The following is an 18,838-nucleotide window of genomic DNA, read 5'->3' as shown; positions in this document are numbered from 1 at the left end:
TCCTGGCAACTCCTTGTAAAAATGCCAGCCCACTCAACCTCTCCCTGCAGCTCAGGCTCTTGTGTCCTGGCAACATCCTGGTGAAGAGTTAATGTCCACGTTAGGTTTGAGGGTGGGCATGTGAGGGATTGGGTTGGGGGGTGGGTGGTCCTTGTGTCGGGTGGCTTTAGCTTGCTTCAAGGGGTGTCTGGGTGTTGGTGAGGCAGGTGGTTCTCACCGACTGTGTGTGTCTTGTTTTAAAGTTGTAATCCTCTTCTCCTCTGTCCGATTCCACACAGGGACTTCCTGGACCTCAAGGACCAACTGGATTCCCCGGACCTAAGGGACCACACGTGAGTGAATCACATCCGTGACCAGATCCTACCGTGTGCTACTCATGCCTGTGACACGCACACACACGCATGCATACACGCACATGAAAATGCACGTATGCACACGCACACACACACTGCGCACTTATACATGCACACACGCACGCACACACATGCATGCACACATTTTTGCACACACAGGCCTGTCCACTTATACATACACATATACGTACAAACACATACAGACCTGCATACTTATACATGCACACGCATGCACATTTTTGCACATACCTGCGCACATACGCGCGCACACACACACACACACACACACACACACACACACACACACACACACACACACACACACACACAATGAGGTGAAGGCAGGAGAATGGGGTTAGGAGGGAGGGATAGATCAGCCATGATTGAATGGCGGTGTAGATTTGATGGGCTGAATGGCCTAATTCTGCTTCTAACATTAATGAATCTTTGAACGTGTGTGTGTGTGTATGCGCATACTTGTTCTTTCACATTGACACGTAGGTATGTGTGGGCACAGATGCACATGTGCACATGCATGTCCATATTCTCTCTCGCACTCATGCACACACACACACACATAATACCACTCACATTCTCAAACACGGATACACACACTCTCGCACGCACCCTCTCACACACATACACACATGAGACGTGCAGGCAGAAGGCAAGGAGCAGCCCCTTTAGATATTGAAACAGGGGCTGCAACCTCACACACTCCATGTACACGTGGTACACAGACTCACACACTCCATTTACACGTGGTACACAGACTCACACACTCCATGTACACGTGGTACACAGACTCACACACTCCGTGTACACGTGGTACACAGACTCACACACTCCATGTACACGTGGTACACAGACTCACACACTCCATGTACACGTGGTACACAGACTCACACACTCCATGTACACGTGGTACACAGACTCACACACTCCGTGTACACGTGGAACACAGACTCACACACTCCATGTACACGTGGTACACAGACTCACACACTCCATGTACACGTGGTACACAGACTCACACACTCCATGTACACGTGGTACACAGACTCACACACTCCATGTACACGTGGTACACAGACTCTTCCAGCCCGCAAACATGGCAGGCGGCTGGCGAGTCTGTGAACCGCGAGAGACACAGGTTGCAGGGGACTATGGGTGGGACTGGTGGTGAGCACCCACCATTGTTTGGACGGCTCAGGAACCATTAGGGATGTCAGTATCACGCAGTTGCCTTTCAGTTTATTGTCACTTTCAGTGTAAAGCTTTTGTTGCGCGCTAGCCAGTCAGCGGAAAGACTAGACGTCAGTACCAGGGAGGGCTGGCCACACTCTGTCTGTCCCAGATTAACTCCGATCCCTTCCATCAACAGGGACCACCAGGAAAGGACGGACTACCAGGACACCCCGGGCAGAGAGGGGAAGTGGTGAGTAGATCCTGGATGCAGCGTTCCCGGGACCGGAGCAATGGGCTGGGAACTGGGTTGGTTCATGTGTTTCTTGGGACGTGGGTTGGTTCCTATTCAAATCAAAATAGGACGTACAGGGTAAATGGTAGGGAATTGAGGAATGCAGTGGAACAGAGGGATCTGGGAATAACTGTGCATTGTTCCCTGAAGGTGGAATCTCATGTGGATAGGGTGGTGAAGAAGGCGTTTGGTATGCTTGCCTTTATAAATCAGAGCATCGAATATAGAAGTTGGGATGTAATGTTGAAATTGTACAGGGCATTGGTGAGGCCGAATCTGGAGTATGGTGTGCAGTTCTGGTCGACAAAATGGGGAGGGTACAGAGGAGATTTACTAGAATGTTGCCTGGGTTTCAGCACTTAAGCTACAGAGAGAGATTGAACAGGTTGGGTCTTTATTCTTTGGAGCGTAGAAGGTTGAGGGGGGACTTGATAGAGGTTTTAAAAATTTTAAGAGGGACGGACAGAGTTGACGTGGGTAGGCTTTTCCCTTTGAGAGTGGGGAAGATTCCAACAAGGGGACATAACTTCAGAATTAAGGGACAAAAGTTTAGGGGTAACATGAGGGGTAACTTCTTTACTCAGAGGGTGGTGGCTGTATGGAATGGGCTTCCGGTGGAAGTGGTGGAGGCAGGCTCGATTTTATTATTTAAGAGTAAATTGGATAGGTATATGGATGGGAGGGGATTGGAGGGTTATGGTCTGAGAGCAGGTAGATGAGACTAGGTCAGAGAGAGTGGTCGGCGTGGACTGGTAGGGCCGAACGGGCCTGTTTCCGTGCTGTAATTGTTATATGGTTATATGGGTATATGTGTTTCTTGGATAGGGTGTTTCTTGGGACAGTTATTTACAATAGAGTAACATTTCATCAGGTTAGCTAAGATGCCGGGATTAGAGGATTTACCTTGGGTAGTAACAAACGGCTGGAGTAACTCAGCGGGTCAGGCAGCATCTCTGGAGAGAAGGAATGGGTGACGTTTCGGGTCGGGACCTTTCTTCAGATGTGAAAGGGAAACGAGAGATATAGAACCAATGAATGAAAGAAATGCAAAAAAAAAGTAACACTGGTAAAGGATGCAGGGCATTGTTAGCTGTGGGCTAGGTGAAAAACGAGTTACAGACAATGAGACTCAACAAGACGACTTTGAATGATGGCTCGGATGGGGAGGGGATGGAGAGTGAAGGAAAGGAAGGGTTAAGTGAAGTTAGAGAGGTCAATGTTCGTACCGCTGGGCTGTAAGCTGCCCGAGCGAAATATGAGGTGCTGTTCCTCCAATTTGAGCTGGGCTTCACTCTGACAATGGAGGAGGCCCAGGGCAGAGAGGTCAGTGTGGGAATGGGAGGGGGAGTTAAAGTGTTTGGCAGCATTCCCGGAATCTGGCATTGGGAAGCCATTGGGTTGTGAAGTGTGTACGTTCTCCCCGTGACCTGCATGGGTTTTCTCCGAGATCTTCGGTTTCCTCCCACACTCCAAAGACGTGCAGGTTTGTAGGTTAATTGGCTTGGTGTAAATGTAAAATTGTCCCTGGTGTGTGTCGGACGGTGTTAGTGTGCGGGGATCGCAGGTCGGCGCGGACTCGGTGGGCCGAAGGGCCTGTTTCCGCACTGTATCTCTAAACTATGGTAAAGCTGAGCGTACTGGGCTGGGATGGGTGGGATGTGTTGCTGGTTGTTACTAATGGCTGACTTCTCTCGTCCCCACATGTCCATGGGCAATGTCCACTGATGTGTTGTCCAGGGTTTCCAAGGCAAGACCGGCCCATCTGGGCCACCGGGCGTAGTGGGACCACAGGCAAGTGCAAGTCCCACCCTTCAACGTCGCTCTCCCTGTTCGCCGCGCTCCTCTCCCCCCTCCCCCCACCGTCCCACCCCTCCCTCCCCCTTCCCCCACCGTCCCACCCCTCCCTCCTCCTTCCCCCACCCCCGCCGAAGGTTTGGATGTTAATGCGACTTTTTGACTCTGAACACAGGGCTCCAGTGGGGAGTCGGGACAGATGGGGGAGAGAGGACATCCTGGGCCTCCTGGACCACCTGGAGAACAAGGACTATCCGGCCCGTCAGGGAAGGAAGGCACCAAGGTGAGCAACGTTGGGCCCCGTATCTGAGGAAGGACGTGCTGGCTCTGGAGAGGGTCCAGAGGAGGTTTACAAGAACGATCCCAGGAATGAGTGGGTTAACGTACGATGAGCGTTTGTCAGCACTGGGCCTGTACTCGCTGGAGTTTAGAAGAACGAAGGGGGATCTCATTGAAACTTACAGAATAGTGAGCGGCCTGGATAGAGTGGATGTGGAGAGGATGTTTCCACCGGTGGGAGAGTCTAGGACCAGAGGGCACAGCCTCAGAATTAAAGGACGTTCTTTCAGGACGAAGATGAGGGGGAGTTTCTTTAGCCAGAGGGTGGTGAATCTGTGGGATTCTTTGCCACAGATGGCTGTGGAGGCCAAGTCCGTGGATATTTTTAAGGCAGAGATAGATCGATTCGTGATCAGTTTGGGTGTCGGGGGTTATGGGGAGAAGGCAGGAGGATGGGGTTAGGGGGGAGAGATAGATTTGCCAGTCGGTGACTCCCTCCCTCTTGTCTCCCACAGGGTGACCCTGGACCGCCCGGGGGCCCCGGCAAAAATGGACCCCCTGGACTGAGAGGCTTCCCTGGTGAGACCGGATTGCCCGGAACGCCGGTGAGTAACGGTGGAGTCAACCGCGTCACGGTCGGGAATAGAGGTGGGAATGACACACAGAAGTCATGGCTCCTCCACCCCAACTCCCCCCCCCACAACTCTCTCCCCCCACATCTCCCCCCCCCCCCAACTCTCCCCCCCAACTCCCACGACCAACTCTCTCCCCCACAACTCTCTCCCCCAACTCGCTTCCCCCCAACTCTCCCCAACTCTCTCCCCAACTCTGCCTCCAACTCTTTCCTCCCAACTCTTTCCCCCCAACTCTCTCCCCCTAACTCTGCCCCCAACTCTCACCCCCAACTCTTTCCCTCCAACTCTCTCCCCAACTCTCACCCCCAACTCTCTCCCCCTAACTCTCCCCCCAACTCTCCCCCCAAATCTCCCCCTAAAACTGCACACAATACTCCAGATGTGGTCTCACCAGGGTCCTGTACAACTGCAGAAGGACCTCTTTGCTCCTATACTCAACTCCTCTTGTTATGAAGTCCAACATGCCATTAGCTTTCTTCACTGCCTGCTGTACCTGCATGTTTACTTTCAGTGACCGGTGTACAAGGACTCCAAGGTCTTGTTGCACTTCCCCTTTACCTAATCTGACACCATTGCGATAATAATCTGCCTCCTTGTTTTTGCCGCCAAAGTGGATAACCTCACATTTATCTACATTAAACTGCATCTGCCATGCATCTGCCCGCTCACTCAACCTGTCTAAGTCACCCTGCAACCTCCTAGCATCCTCTTCGCAGTTGTCATTGTAGTTGCCTGAACTTCTTCCTCGGTTCTATAAGGCTGGTGCATTTGACGTCCGATCACCAAAGTATGGTTTGCCCCCGTGGCTATAACCTGTGTGATTTTCCTACACTTCACCTTACTCTCTCTCTCTCCGCTCCTGCAGGGTGGCACTGGATTGAAAGGCAGCCAAGGACCCCCAGGCCCACCCGGATCGGCGGTAAGTACCCGACGTTGTCACCGGCCGCGGTGCCACGGTTAAACTCACCGCTCACGTAACCCAGAGACGTGGGTTCAAACCCCACGCTTGCTGAACCCCGAACAAGCTCTCAAACGCGCACAGACCAGACTCCCCGCCACTGACTCCATCTACACTTCATGCTGCCTCAAGAGCTAAGAGTGTTTTATTGTCATATGTTCCAGATAGAACAGTAACATTCTTATTTGCAGCAGCACAGCAGAAAATGCAAACATCATACACCGTAAACGCTGTAATAAATCAGATTTAAAAAGTTCAGTGTGTGTATACACACACACACGCACACACGCACAGACGCGCACACACACACACGCACACACACGCACACACACACACATGCACGCATGCACACATACACACACACGCACACACACGCACAGACACACACACACACACACAAGCACACACACATGCACACACTCACCCGTAAATGGTGTAATAAATTAGATTAATAAAGTTCAGTGTGTATGTAAACACACACACGCACGCACGCATGCATGCACGCACACACGCACACGCATGCTCGCACGCACGCACACACACACACGCGCACACACACACGCACACACACACACACGCGCACACACATACACACACGCACACACACACACACACACGCACACACACACACGCACACACACACACACACACACGCGCACACACACACGCGCACACGCACACACACACACACGCACGCACACACGCACACACACACACACGCACACACACACGCACACACACACACACACACGCACACACTCGCACACACACACGCGCACACATACACGCACACACACACACGCATTCGTACACATAAAAAACTAACAAACAATAATAGTGCAATAATACACTATTACCCATAATGCACCCAATCCAGATCTATCCTGTTTCAGAACAGCTTCTTCCCCACTTTTATCAGACTCCCGAAGAGACCTCTCAGAAGCTAAGGATGTATTTCCGATCTTCCAACCTACCACATTGCAGCCCTTGTGCTTTTAAAAGAAAAATCTGCACTTTCTCTGTAGTTGAGGCACCATATTCTGCAATCAGTTTATTTTCTCTTCTGCACAACCAGATGTACTCACCGATGGTCTGATCTACCAGGTTGATAGGCAAAAGTCTGTCGATGTTTCTCGGTCCACTTGACATTAATAAGCCAACACTAAGTGTCCCGTGTACGTCAGAACATCTGCATGAAGGCACAGCCATTGACCGTTCCTCTGTGCCCAACTGCAAGGGGAAGGATTGAAGGGTGCCGTTGCCCATTGCTCTGTCGCTGCCCCTACCCCATCCCCTCCTGCCTCCTCACCTCACCTCTCCCTCCTCCTTTGTTTCCACCAGGGCTCCCCAGGCATCCGTGGCAAGTCAGGTCCAGGTGGTCCCATCGGCCTGCCAGGACGTCCCGGACCCCAGGGGCCACCCGGGCCCGCCGGAGAGAAAGGAGTGCCGGTGAGTGTTCGTGTTGATTCCAGACATGGTCATCGGGGAGGGGCATAGCCATTGGTATGGTGGGTGGGTGCCCATTGGTATGGTGATGTGCCCATTGGTATGGTGCTGGGTGCCCATTGGTTTGGTGGTGGGTGCCCATTGGTATGGTGATGGGTGCCCATTGGTATGGCGATGGGTGCCCATTGATTTAATGCTTGGTGCCCGTTGGTTTGCTGGTGGGTGTCCATTGGTATGGTGATGCGTGCCCGTTGGTTTGGTGGTGGGTGCCCATTGGTATGGTGATGGGTGCCCGTTGGTTTGGTGATGGGTGCCCATTGGTATGGTGATGGGTGCCCATTGGCTTGGTGGTGGGTGCTCATATTTTTGTGGCGGGTGCCCATTAATTTGGTGGGGGGTGCCATTTGTTTGACGGTGTATGCCCATTGATTTGTTGGGTGTGTCCCCATGATTTGCTGTTGGGTGCTCATTGGTTAGTTGCATGTGTCCCCATGATTTGCTGTTGGGTGCTCATTGGTTAGTTGGGTGTGTTCCCATGATTTGGTGTTGGGTGCCCATTGGTTTGTTGGGTGTGTCCCTATGATTTGGTGTTGGGTGCCCATTGGTTTGTTGGGTGTGTTCCTATGATTTGGTGTTGGGTGCCCATTGGTTTGTTGGGTGTATGCCCATTGGTCTGGTGGGTGTGTGCCCATTCGTTTGGTGGTGGGTGCCCATTGGTCTGGTGGGTGGGTGCCCATTGGTCTGGTGGGTGTATGCCCATTGGTCTGGTGGGTGTGTGCCCATTCGTTTGGTGGTGGGTGCCCATTGGTCTGGTGGGTGGGTGCCCATTCGTTTGGTGGTGGGTGCCCATTGGTCTGGTGGGTGGGTGCCCATTGATCTGGTGGGTGTATGCCCATTGGTCTGGTGGGTGGGTGCCCATTCGTTTGGTGGTGGGTGCCCATTGGGTTAGCCCTGCACCCATGGAAATGGGGGGGGGGGGAAGGGGATGTGCCCATTTCTTTAGAGGAATGCACATATTGGTTTGGGCATGGATATTGGTGTAGGGTGCACCCATTGGTTTGTTGGTGGTGAACAGCCTCTGATGTGGGGGTGCATCCATTGGTTCAGTAGGAGCCCCTCGGTTTGCGGTTGGGGCATTCTCATTGGTTGGGTTGGTGCGTTCCTATTGGTTCGGTGGGAGGTGTGTTCCTATTGGTTCAGTGGGAAGTGCGTTCCTATTGGTTGAGTAGGGTGTGTTCCCATCGGTTCAGTGGGAGGTGTGTTCCTATTGGTTGAATGGGAGGTGTGTTCCTGTAGGTTGAGTGGGAAGTTTGTTCCTATTGGTTGAGTGGGGTGCGTTCCCATTGGTTCAGTGGAAGGTGTGTTCCTATTGGTTGAGTGTGGTGCGTTCCTATTGGTTAAGTGGGAGGTGTGTTCTACGGGTTGAGTGGGGTGTGTTCCCATTTGTTCAGTGGGAGGTGTGTTCCTATTGGTTGAGTGGGGTGCGTTCTCATTGCTTAAGTGGGGTGTGTTCTATTGGTTGAGTGGGGTGCATTCTCATTGGTTGAGTGAGGTGCGTTCCTATATGTTGAGTGGGAAGTGTTTCCATTGGTTGAGTGGGGTGCGTTTCTATTGGTTGAGTGGGGTGTGTTTCTATTGGTTGAGTGGGAAGTGTGTTTCTATTGGTTCAGTGGGAAGTGTGTTTCTATTGGTTGAGTGGGGTGCGTTCCTATTGGTTGAGTGGGAAGTGTGTTTCTATTGGTTGAGTGGGGTGCATTCCCATTGGATGGGTGGGAGGTATTTCCTTTGGTTGCGTGAGCGGTGTTCCTATTGGGTCTGATGGAGTTCCCCTTAGTTTGGTGGGGTGTGTTCCCATTGTTTCTTGGGAGGCTGAGCTTGGATCCCTTGGGCAGCTCACGGCCCAGCACCCAACACTGAAAGGAAGCATGCAGGTACAGCAGGCAGTGAAGAAAGCTCATGGCATTCGGGCCTTCATAACAAGAGCAGTTGAGTATAGGAGCAAAGATGTCCTTCTGCAGTTGTACAGGGCCCTGGTGAGACCGCACCTGGAGTACTGTGTGCAGTTTTGGCTCCAAATTTGAGGAAGGACATTCTTACTATTGAGGATGTGTGGCGTAGGTTCACCAGGTTAATTCCCGGGATGGCGAGACTGTCATATGTTGAAAGAATGGAGTGACTGGGTTTGTATACACTGGAATTTAGAAGGATGAGAGGGGATCTTATTGAAACATATAAGATTATTTAGGGATTGGACATTCTAGATGCAGGAAACATGTTCCCAATGTTGGGGGAGTCCAGAACCAGGGGCCACAGTTTAAGAATAAGGGGTAGGCCATTTAGCTCGGAGATGAGGAAAAACGTTTTCACCCAGAGAATTGTGAATCTGTGGAATTCTCTGCCTCAGAAGGCAGTGGAGGCCGATTCAAGAGATGCTTTCAAGAGATAGTTAGAAAGAGTTCTTAAAGATAGCGGAGTCAAGGGATATGGGGAGAAGGCAGGGGTATTGATTGTAGATGATCAACCATGATTACAGTGAATGGTGGTGCTGGCGCGAAGGGCCGAATGGCCTCGTCCTGCACCTATTGTCCTATTGTCTATTGTCTATAAACATAGACTTCTCTAACTTCAAGTAGCCCTTGCTTTCCCTCTGTCTCCGTCCTTCCCTTCCCAGTTCTCCCACCAGTCTGACTGTCTCTGACCACATTTTATCTCTGTTTGCTTTGTAGTTACCTTCTCCCAGCTAACAATGATCTTTTCTACATTTTCCTTGATCCCTATTCCCTTCGTCCTGTTTTCACATCTTCACACTTCTGTATCTATGCATCTCCCTCTCCCCTGACATCAGACTGAAGAAGGGTCTCGACCCGAAACATCACCCATTCCTTCTCTCCAGAGATGCTGCCTGTCCCGCTGAGTTACTCCAGCCTTTTGTGTCTATTTTCGTTTCATGGGAGATTTGGGGTTGGGGTGTTCTCAATGGTTGGGTGGTCATTGGTCTAGGGTGTTGCCTACTGGTTTGGTGAGGTCTTCCCATAGGCTTGGCGAAGGGGGTTAACTAGAGGTTTGGTGTAGGGGCAGGACATGGATACTGATTTGGAGTGCACCCATTGGTTTGGGGAAGGGGGCTAACCAGTGTTTAGTTTGGTTTAGTTTATTGATACAGGCCGGAAACAGGCCCTTCGGCCCACAGGGAGTGTGGCCGACCAGCGATCCCCACATATTAACCCTCTCCTGCACACACCAGCGACAAATTTTACATTTACCAAGCCAATTAACCTACAAACCTGTACGTCTTTGGAGTGTGGGAGGTAACCGAAGATCTCGGAGAAAACCCACGCAGGTCACGGGGAGAACGTACAAACTCCGTACGGACAGCACCCGTAGTCAGGATCGAAGCAGGTAACTGGGGCGGCAAGTGTTGCAAAGCAGCAACTCTACCACAGCGCCACCGTGCCGTGGTTTAGTATAGGGTTAGGACAAGGACATTGGTTTGGAGTATGCCCATGGGGGTGCTGGCGCCCACTGATGTGGGGGTGCACCCATTGGTTTGCTTGGGTGCCCATTGACTCAATTAAAGATGTTCCCATTGGTTCAGTGAAAGATGTTCCCATTGGTTCAGTGAAAGATGGTCCCATTGGTTCAGTGAAAGATGTTCCCATTGGTTCAGTGAAAGATGTTCCCATTGGTTCAGTGAAAGATGTTCCCATTGGTTCAATGGGAGGTGCGTTCCCATTGGCTGAGTGTGAGGCATTCCCATTGGTCTTGGGGTTCCCATTGGTTGGGAAAGGTGGGCACCCATTTATTTTGGAGCTATATCCACTGGCTTGGTTGGAGTGCACCCATTGGTTTGCTGGGCATTGACCAATGGTTGGTTCAGGGAAGAGCTATGGGTATTGAAGACAGACACAAATTGCTGGAGTAACTCAGCAATGTAGGTTAATTGGCTGGGTAAATGTAAAAATTGTCCCTAGTGGGTGTAGGATAGTGTTAATGTACGGGGATCACTGGGCAGCACGGACTTGGAGGGCCGAAAAGGCCTGTTTCCGGCTGTATATATATGATATGATATGATATGAACAGGCAGAATGTCTTGATCGATGGGAAGACGGTGGCTTTTCGGGTCGAGACCCTTCTTCAGACTGGGTATTGATTGGGGAAATTGCCCATTCATTGGGTGGGTTGCCCATTGTTTGGTTTGTGGGGAGTCTCCTGCCACTGTGGAGAGGAGACCTTTCTACGTGTCCATCATCCATGTTTCAAATGTAACATCACTGTCATCGTCCGGCCTGAAAAGGGCACAGGCTTCCGGCGACAATCAGCGGGAGCCATCACTTGTGCAGTAGATAGACAATAGACAATAGACAACAGGTGCAGGAGTAGGCCATTCGGCCCTTCGAGCCAGCACCGTCATTCAATGTGATCATGGCTGATCATTCTCAATCAGTACCCCGTTCCTGCCTTCTCCCCATACCCCCTGACTCCGCTATCCTTAAGAGCTCTATCTAGCTCTCTCTTGAATGTATTCAGAGAATTGGCCTCCACTGCCTTCTGAGGCAGAGAATTCCACAGATTCACAACTCTCTGACTGAAAATGTTTTTCCTCATCTCTGTTCTAAATGGCCTACCCCTTATTCTTAAACTGTGGCCCCTGGTTCTGGACTCCCCCAACATTGGGAACATGTTTCCTGCCTCTAATGTGTCCAACCCCTTAATAATCTTATAGGTTTCGATAGATGATGGTGGCAGCAGAATTAGCTCAGGGCACTTCCAGTTTCCAGCCCCGCGATGTGGACGCTTCTGCTATGGGGCCCCTACATTTGATTGCAAGCCCACGGCAGAGTCATGAGGTTGCGATGCTGAATGGGATGTTGATCTCAGGTGGAGCCTGGCTATCCAGTCTGCTGAGATCGGGTTAAATTCCACTACCTCATGGGTGTGGGATGGGTGGCGGGTGGTGACCTTGCCCCCGACAAAGAACTCCAGCTGTTTGCAGCTGTTCCGCGCACTGGGGGAGGTGAAGCCGGCAATATTGGTCCCCTTGCCAACAGCCAGTGTAGACGTAAGGAATCTCAGACGATGGAGTAACTCAGCGGGTCAGGCAGCATTTGTGAAGCACATGGGCAGGTGACGTTTCGGGTCGGGACTCTTAATTTACTTTAGAGAAACAGCGCAGAAACAGGCCCTTCAGCCCACCGAGTCCACGCCGACCAGTGATCGACGCACACTGACAGTATCCTACACACCCTCACTAGGGACAGTTTTACCAAGCCAATTAACCTACCAACCTGTGGGTGTTTGCAGTGTGGGAGGAAACCGGAGCACCCGGAGGAAACCCATGCAGGTCACGGGGAGAAGTTACAAACTCCATACAGAAAGCGCCCGTAGTTTGTACTGAGTTTGTACGTTCTCCGCGTGACCTGCGTGGGTTTTCTCTAAGATCTTCGGTTTCCGCCCACACTCCAAAGACGCACAGGTTTGTAGGTTAATTGGCTGGGCAAATGTAAAAATTGTCCCTCGTGGGTGTAGGATAGTGTTAGTGTGCAGGGATCGCTGGTTGGCGCGGATCCAGTGGGCCGAAGGGCCTGTTTCCGCGCTGTATCTCTAAACTAAACAAAACTAAACTAGTCAGGATTGAACCCGAGTCTCTGACGCTGTAAGGCAGCAACTCTACCGCTGTACCACCTTCTTCAGGCTGATTGTAGTTGGGGGGACAAAGCTGGAAGAGATGTGGGCAAAGATGAAACCTGGCAAGTGATGGGTGGATACAGAAGGGGGTTGATGATCAGATGGTCGGACAAAGGTGAGAAATGAAAAGATTAAAAGTGTGAGATATGGATAGGAGACCTGAAATGTGAAGCCAGAGAAGGAATGTAGGTGGAAGGGGCTGTGGAGAGTGGAGGGAAGGGGGAATGGAGAAATGGGTGCACATCCAGGTAGGACAGAGGGGGGGGGGGGGATATGTAAAGGATGGTGAAAGGAGAAGTTTGTGGAGGCCAAGTCAATGGATATTTTAAGGTGGAGATTGAAAGGTTATTGATTGGTACGGGTGTCAGGGGTTATGGGGAGAAGGCAGGAGAATGGGGTTGAGAGGGAAGGATAGATCAGCCATGATTGAATGGCAGAGTAGGCTAGATGGGCTGAATGGCCTAATTCAGCTCCTATAATTTCTGAACTTATACAGGATGGATGGTTTGTAGGTTAGAGAACTCAATAATCGGTGAATCTGAAGAAAGGGCCCCAACCAGAAATATCACCTATCCACGAGTTCCGGAATTGCTGCCTGACCCACGGAGTTACTCCAGCACTTTGTATCTTTTAAAAAAAACCAGCATCTGCAATTCCTTGTACCTCGACGTTCTTACCGCTGGGTCGTTTCACTGACCACCTCCGCTCGGTCCGCCTAAACCTACCTGGTCTCCCGGTTGCTCAGCACTTCAACTCCCCCTCCCACTCCCACACTGACCTTTCTGTCCTGGGCCTCCTCCAATGTCAGAGTGAGGCCCAGCGCAAATTGCAAGAACCACATCTCATATCTCGCTTGGGCAGCTTACACCACAGCGGTATATAAATATTGACTTCTCTAACTTCAAGTAAACCTTGCCTTCCCTCTCTCTTTGCATCCCTCCCCCCTTCCTAGTTCTCTGACTAGTCTGACTGTCCTTGTTTACATTTTACCTCTGTTTGCTTTGTTGTTACCTTCTCTGAGCTAGCAATGATCTATTCTAGTTTCCTTCATCTCCATCTCCTTTGTCTTGTTTTCACACCTTGCTCTTCATGCACTCTCTATCTCCCTCTGTCCTGACTCAGTCTGAAGAAGGGACTCGAAGCGAAACGTCACCGATTCCTTCTCTCCAGCGATGCTGCCTGTCCCGTTGAGTTACTCCGGCACTTTGTGTCTATCCGATGGGTTGTAAGCTACACAAGTGGAATTATGAGGCGTGTTCCCCCAGTTCCTCCAGTGGCCTCACTCTGGCAATGGAGAAGATCCACGACAGAGAGATGGTGTGGGAACCGAAAGGGGAGTTAAAGTAGGGGAGCAACAGTAAATGTCAGAACTCCAGCTGTGTTCAGGCAACTGAACCATCTTACCACAACTAGAGAGCAGTGCTGAACTACTATCTACCTCATTGGTGACCCTCGGACTATCCTTGATCGGACTTTGCTAGCTTTACCTTGCACTAAACGTCATTCCCTTATCATGTATCTATACACTGTAAATGGCTCGATTGTAATCATGTAAGGTATTCCTGCACGCAACAAAATGTTTCTTCACTGTACCTCGGTACACGTGACAATAAACTAAACATAGAAACATAGGAAATAGGTGCAGGAGGAGGCCATTTGGCCCTTCGAGCCAGCACCGCCATTCATTGTGATCATGCCTGATCATCCACAATCAGTAACCTGTGCCTGCCTTCTCCCCATATCCCTTGATTCCACTAGCCCCTAGAGCTCTATCCAACTCTCTTTTAAATTCATCCAGTGATTTGGCCTCCACTGCCCTCTGTGGCAGAGAATTCCACAAATTCACAACTCTCTGGGTGAAAAAGTTTTTTCTCATCCCAGTTTTAAATGGCCTCCCCTTTATTCTTGGATTGTGTGGCCCCTGGTTCTGGACTCCCCCAACATTGGAAACATTTTTCCTGCATCTAGCTTGTCCAGTCCTTTTATAATTTTATAGGTCTCTATAAGATCCCCTCTCATCCTTCTAAACTCCAGTGAATACAAGCCTAGTCTTTCCAATCTTTCTTCATGTGACAGTCCCGCCATCCCGGGGATTAACCTGGTGAACCTATGCTGCACTGCCTCAATAGCAAAGATGTCCTTCCTCTAGCTGATCTGGAACTCCACATTGCGGGATGCAGAATAAACTCTCTCTGCCCATCTTCCCAATATGAAACTAAGGCTTTACAACGTTTGTGAGTCATCTTTGCCGTTTGTTCACAGGGCGAGAAGGGGCCGATCGGACCCGCTGGTCGTGATGGTTCCCAAGGCCCAGCTGGTCTTCCTGGAGCCGCAGGGACTCCCGGAGGTCCCGGTGAGGACGGTGACAAGGTAAGACCCTCGTCAGAGCTCCCCCCCCCCCCCCAAATCCCCAAGACCACATCTCCACCAGGATCCCACCAGTGCTCCAGAGCACACAGGGCCATCCTGTGCTTGGTGGTAGCAGAACCATCCTGTGCTTGGTGGTCCTGTACGGGAGGATGCTCTTCGTGGTCGTGTGCCGGGGCAGCAGGGCGAAGGTCGCGGATGCCAACCGGATCAACGAACTCATCAGGAAGGCTGGCTCCGTCCTGGGGGCGGAGTTGGGTTCACGGGAGGGGGTCTTGGAGGGGAGGATGCTCGTCAAACTGCGGAGCATCCTGGACATTACAGCTCACATTGGCCAACCTGAGGAGCACCTTCAGCAACAGACTGGTCCCACCAAGATGCAGCACAGAACGCCACAGGAGATCCTTCTACCCTGTGGCTATCAAACTGTACAACTCCTCCCCCTTCTGTCGTGGGGTAGACTGAGACTGAGACTGACTCCCCTCCACCTCTCCCCCCCCCCTCCCCAATCCTTGCACATCCCCAAACCTTTCCACACATCACTTTAATGTCATGTTTCATATATCTTGTGTTTTATGACCGTTGGCAGATCAATTTCCCTCCTGGGATCAATAGAGTTGTATCGTATTGCATCGCATCGTATACTCGGCGATGGGCTGGCACCTTGGGCATTGAAGGAGGCTGATGGCTCATTCATAGTAGAGTAGAGTCTGCCCGGTTTAGTGCTGGCACCACACTGGGCTGGAGGTTAGGCTAAGAACACCTCAGACGTTCAGGGTCTGCTTGCTGATGTGCGTTGGGGGTGGGTTGCCTTGAGTTTATGGGGTGCAAGGCAGAGGGTTCCAGCCACGTTTTAAATTTTTATTAATCAGAAATATTTATTCAAATATTAAAATAATAATGCAATACAATAAAACCGAAACAGAACCCATCGCCATAATGCAAGACCGGCAATGAACTATTATACAACCATCTTACACATCTTGTCCACGATGCATTCCACCCCCCACGGTCCCGGAAACCCCCCAGGGTGCCCGTGGACAGCACGTAGTCCCTCTCGAACACCACCCGGGCGCAGATGTAACGACGGAAAAGGGGTAGGCAGCCGGCTCGGGCAGAGCCCTCTACCGCCTGGCGCCGTGACTCGCGGATGGCCAGCTTGGCCCGGCCCAGGAGCAACCCAACCAGGACATCTTTGGCCCCACCCTTTCCCCTACGCACAGGGGGTCCAAATATGAGGGCGGTGGGTGAGAAGTGCAGCCAAAAAGCAAGGAGCAGCCCCTTTAGATGTTGAAACAGGGGCTGCAACCTCACACACTCCGTGTACACGTGGAACACAGACTCACATACTCTATGTACACGTGGTACACAGACTCACACACTCCATGTACACGTGGTACACAGACTCACACACTCCATGTACACGTGGTACACAGACTCACACACTCCATGTACACGTGGTACACAGACTCACACACTCCTTGTACACATGGAACACAGACTCACACACTCCATGTACACGTGGTACACAAACTCACACACCCCATATACACGTGGAACACAGACTCACACACTCCATGTACACGTGGTACACAGACTCACTCACTCCATGTACACGTGGTACACAGACTCACACACTCCATGTACACGTGGAACACAGACTCACGTACTCCATGTACACGTGGTACACATACTCTTCCAGCCCGCAAACGTGGCAGGCGGCTGGCGAGTCTGTGAACCGCGAAGAGTACCAGGCACTGGTTGGGTTGTGAGCTGCCTGGTGGAAACCAGCCTTGCCCAGAGTCCTGGGGAAACTGAATAGGCATTGCACTCCCAGCCCAGCGAGGACAAAATGTGATGAAGGAGGACTTGAATATACAAAAACATTTATTTCTGGAGGACTTGAATATACAAAAACAGGGATGTAATGCTGAGGCTTCACGAGGTGCTGGTCAGACTGCATTTGGAGTATTGTCAGCAAGTCTGGGCCCCATAATCTGAGGAAAAATGTGCTGGCACTGGAGAGGATCCAGAGGTGAATGATCACAGGAATGAGTGGGTTAACATACGATGAGCGTTTGAAGGCACTGGGCCTGTACTCGCAGGAGTTTAGAAGGGTGAGGTGGGGGGAACCTCAGTGAAACTTACCGCATAGTGAAAGGCCTGGATAGAGTGGATGTGGAGAGGACGTTTCCACTATTGGGAGAGTCTAGGACCAGAGAGCACAGCCTCCGAATAAAAGAACGTACCTTACATCCCCAAGGTATGCGAATAGTCACACATGAAGGGCGCTGACAAAGTTACAGAGTATCTGCGCCAGGTCCTCCTTTGTATCCCCCTGGTGGTCCCTCCACGCCAGGTCCTCCATTGTCCATTGTTCTCCCCCCTCCCTCAGAATGCCCCCCCACACCAGGCCTCCATTGTCCATTGGTCTTCCCCCTCACTGCGGCCCTCCACGCCAGGTCCTCCATTGTCCATTGTTCTCCCCCCTCCCTCAGAATGCCCCCCCACTCCAGGCCTCCATTGTTCATTGTCCTCCCCCCTCCCTCACAGTGCCCCCCCCCCCCCGCCGGGCCTCCATTGTGGGCAGAGTTGTACACATCGCACACAATGCCCTGTGAGATTGCAGTTGTGTAGTTTAGTTCAGAGATACTGCGCGGAAACAGGCCCTTCGGCCCACCGTGTCTGCGCCGACCAGCGATCCCTGCACATTAACACTATCCCACACACACTAGGGACAATTTTTACATTTATTAAACCAATTAACCTACAAACCTGTACGTCTTTGGAGTGTGGAAGGAAACCAAAGATCTCAGCAAAAACCCACGCAGGTCACGGGGAGAACGTACAAACTCCGTACAGACAGCACCCGTAGTCGGGATCGAACCCGGGTCTCCGGCGCTGCATTCGCTGCAAGGCAGCAACTCTACCGCTGCGCCACCGTGCCACCCAAAGCAGAGTATTCACACACCTTGATGTCCGAGCAAAACTGATGGGTTGATTGTTCCCACCATCATTGGGAACTGACGTCTTTGTCTCTGTCTTCTTTCTCAGGGTGAAGTCGGGGAATCAGGACACAAAGGAAGGAGGGGCGATAAAGGTGAACATGTGAGTATCTATCTATCTCAACCCTACTTCATTACCCAGACGGTCACTTCAAGTATCAACTACCCGTGGGACTGGATGCAGATGGGACACTGTAACCATTGTCACTGGAAAGGGCGCAGAGAAGATTTACAAGCATTTTGCCAGGGTTAGAGGGACTGAGCTGTGGGGAGAGGTTGAGTAGGCTGGGACTTTATTCCTTGGAGCGCAGGAGGATGAGGGGTGATCTTATAGAGGTGCATAAAATCATGAGAAGAATAGATCGGGTAGATGCACAGAGTCCCTTGATCAGTGTAGGGGAATCGAGGACCAGAGGACACAGGTTTAAGGTGAAGGGGAAAAGATTTAATGGGAATCTGAGAATTCACACAAAGGGTGGTGGGTGTATGGAACAAGCTGCCAGAGGAGGTAGTTGAGGCAGGGACTATCCCAACGTTTAAGAAACAGTTAGACAGGTACGTGGATATGACAGGTTTGGAGGGATGTGGACCAAACGTGGGCAGGTGGTACTAGTGTAGCTGGGACATGTTGGCCGGTGTGGGCAAGTTGTGCCGTAGGGCCTGTTTCCACACTGTATCATTCTATGACTAGTGTAGATGGGACATGTTGGCCGGTGTGGGCAAGTCGTGCTGAAGGGCCTGTTTCCACACTGTATCACTCTATGACTCTATTGTCATTAACGTAAAGTCATACAGCGCAGACACAGAAGTGCTTCGGCCCGCCAAGTCTGGGCCAA

The 18,838-nt window shown here is 51.4% G+C and overlaps 1 protein-coding gene across 1 annotated transcript in view; it reads left to right on the top strand.

Moving 5' to 3' along the window:
- Positions 1-1,740: 1,740 nt before the first annotated feature.
- LOC144602743 (uncharacterized) overlaps positions 1,741-18,838 on the top strand; it is an 85,326-nt gene continuing 68,228 nt past the window's right edge. Inside the window, exons 1-8 of the mRNA XM_078415881.1 lie at positions 1,741-1,791; positions 3,571-3,624; positions 3,803-3,910; positions 4,422-4,511; positions 5,407-5,460; positions 6,841-6,948; positions 14,893-15,000; positions 18,052-18,105. Of these exons, the coding sequence (XP_078272007.1) occupies positions 3,827-3,910; positions 4,422-4,511; positions 5,407-5,460; positions 6,841-6,948; positions 14,893-15,000; positions 18,052-18,105 (498 nt within the window). The 5' untranslated portion in view covers positions 1,741-1,791; positions 3,571-3,624; positions 3,803-3,826. The remainder of the gene's footprint in view (positions 1,792-3,570; positions 3,625-3,802; positions 3,911-4,421; positions 4,512-5,406; positions 5,461-6,840; positions 6,949-14,892; positions 15,001-18,051; positions 18,106-18,838) is intronic.

Source organism: Rhinoraja longicauda, chromosome 19, assembly GCF_053455715.1.
Source record: "Rhinoraja longicauda isolate Sanriku21f chromosome 19, sRhiLon1.1, whole genome shotgun sequence".
NCBI classification, from domain to species: Eukaryota; Metazoa; Chordata; class Chondrichthyes; order Rajiformes; family Arhynchobatidae; genus Rhinoraja; species Rhinoraja longicauda.
Note: the sequence above shows the minus strand (reverse complement) of the source record. Positions and strands in the feature narration are given on the sequence as shown.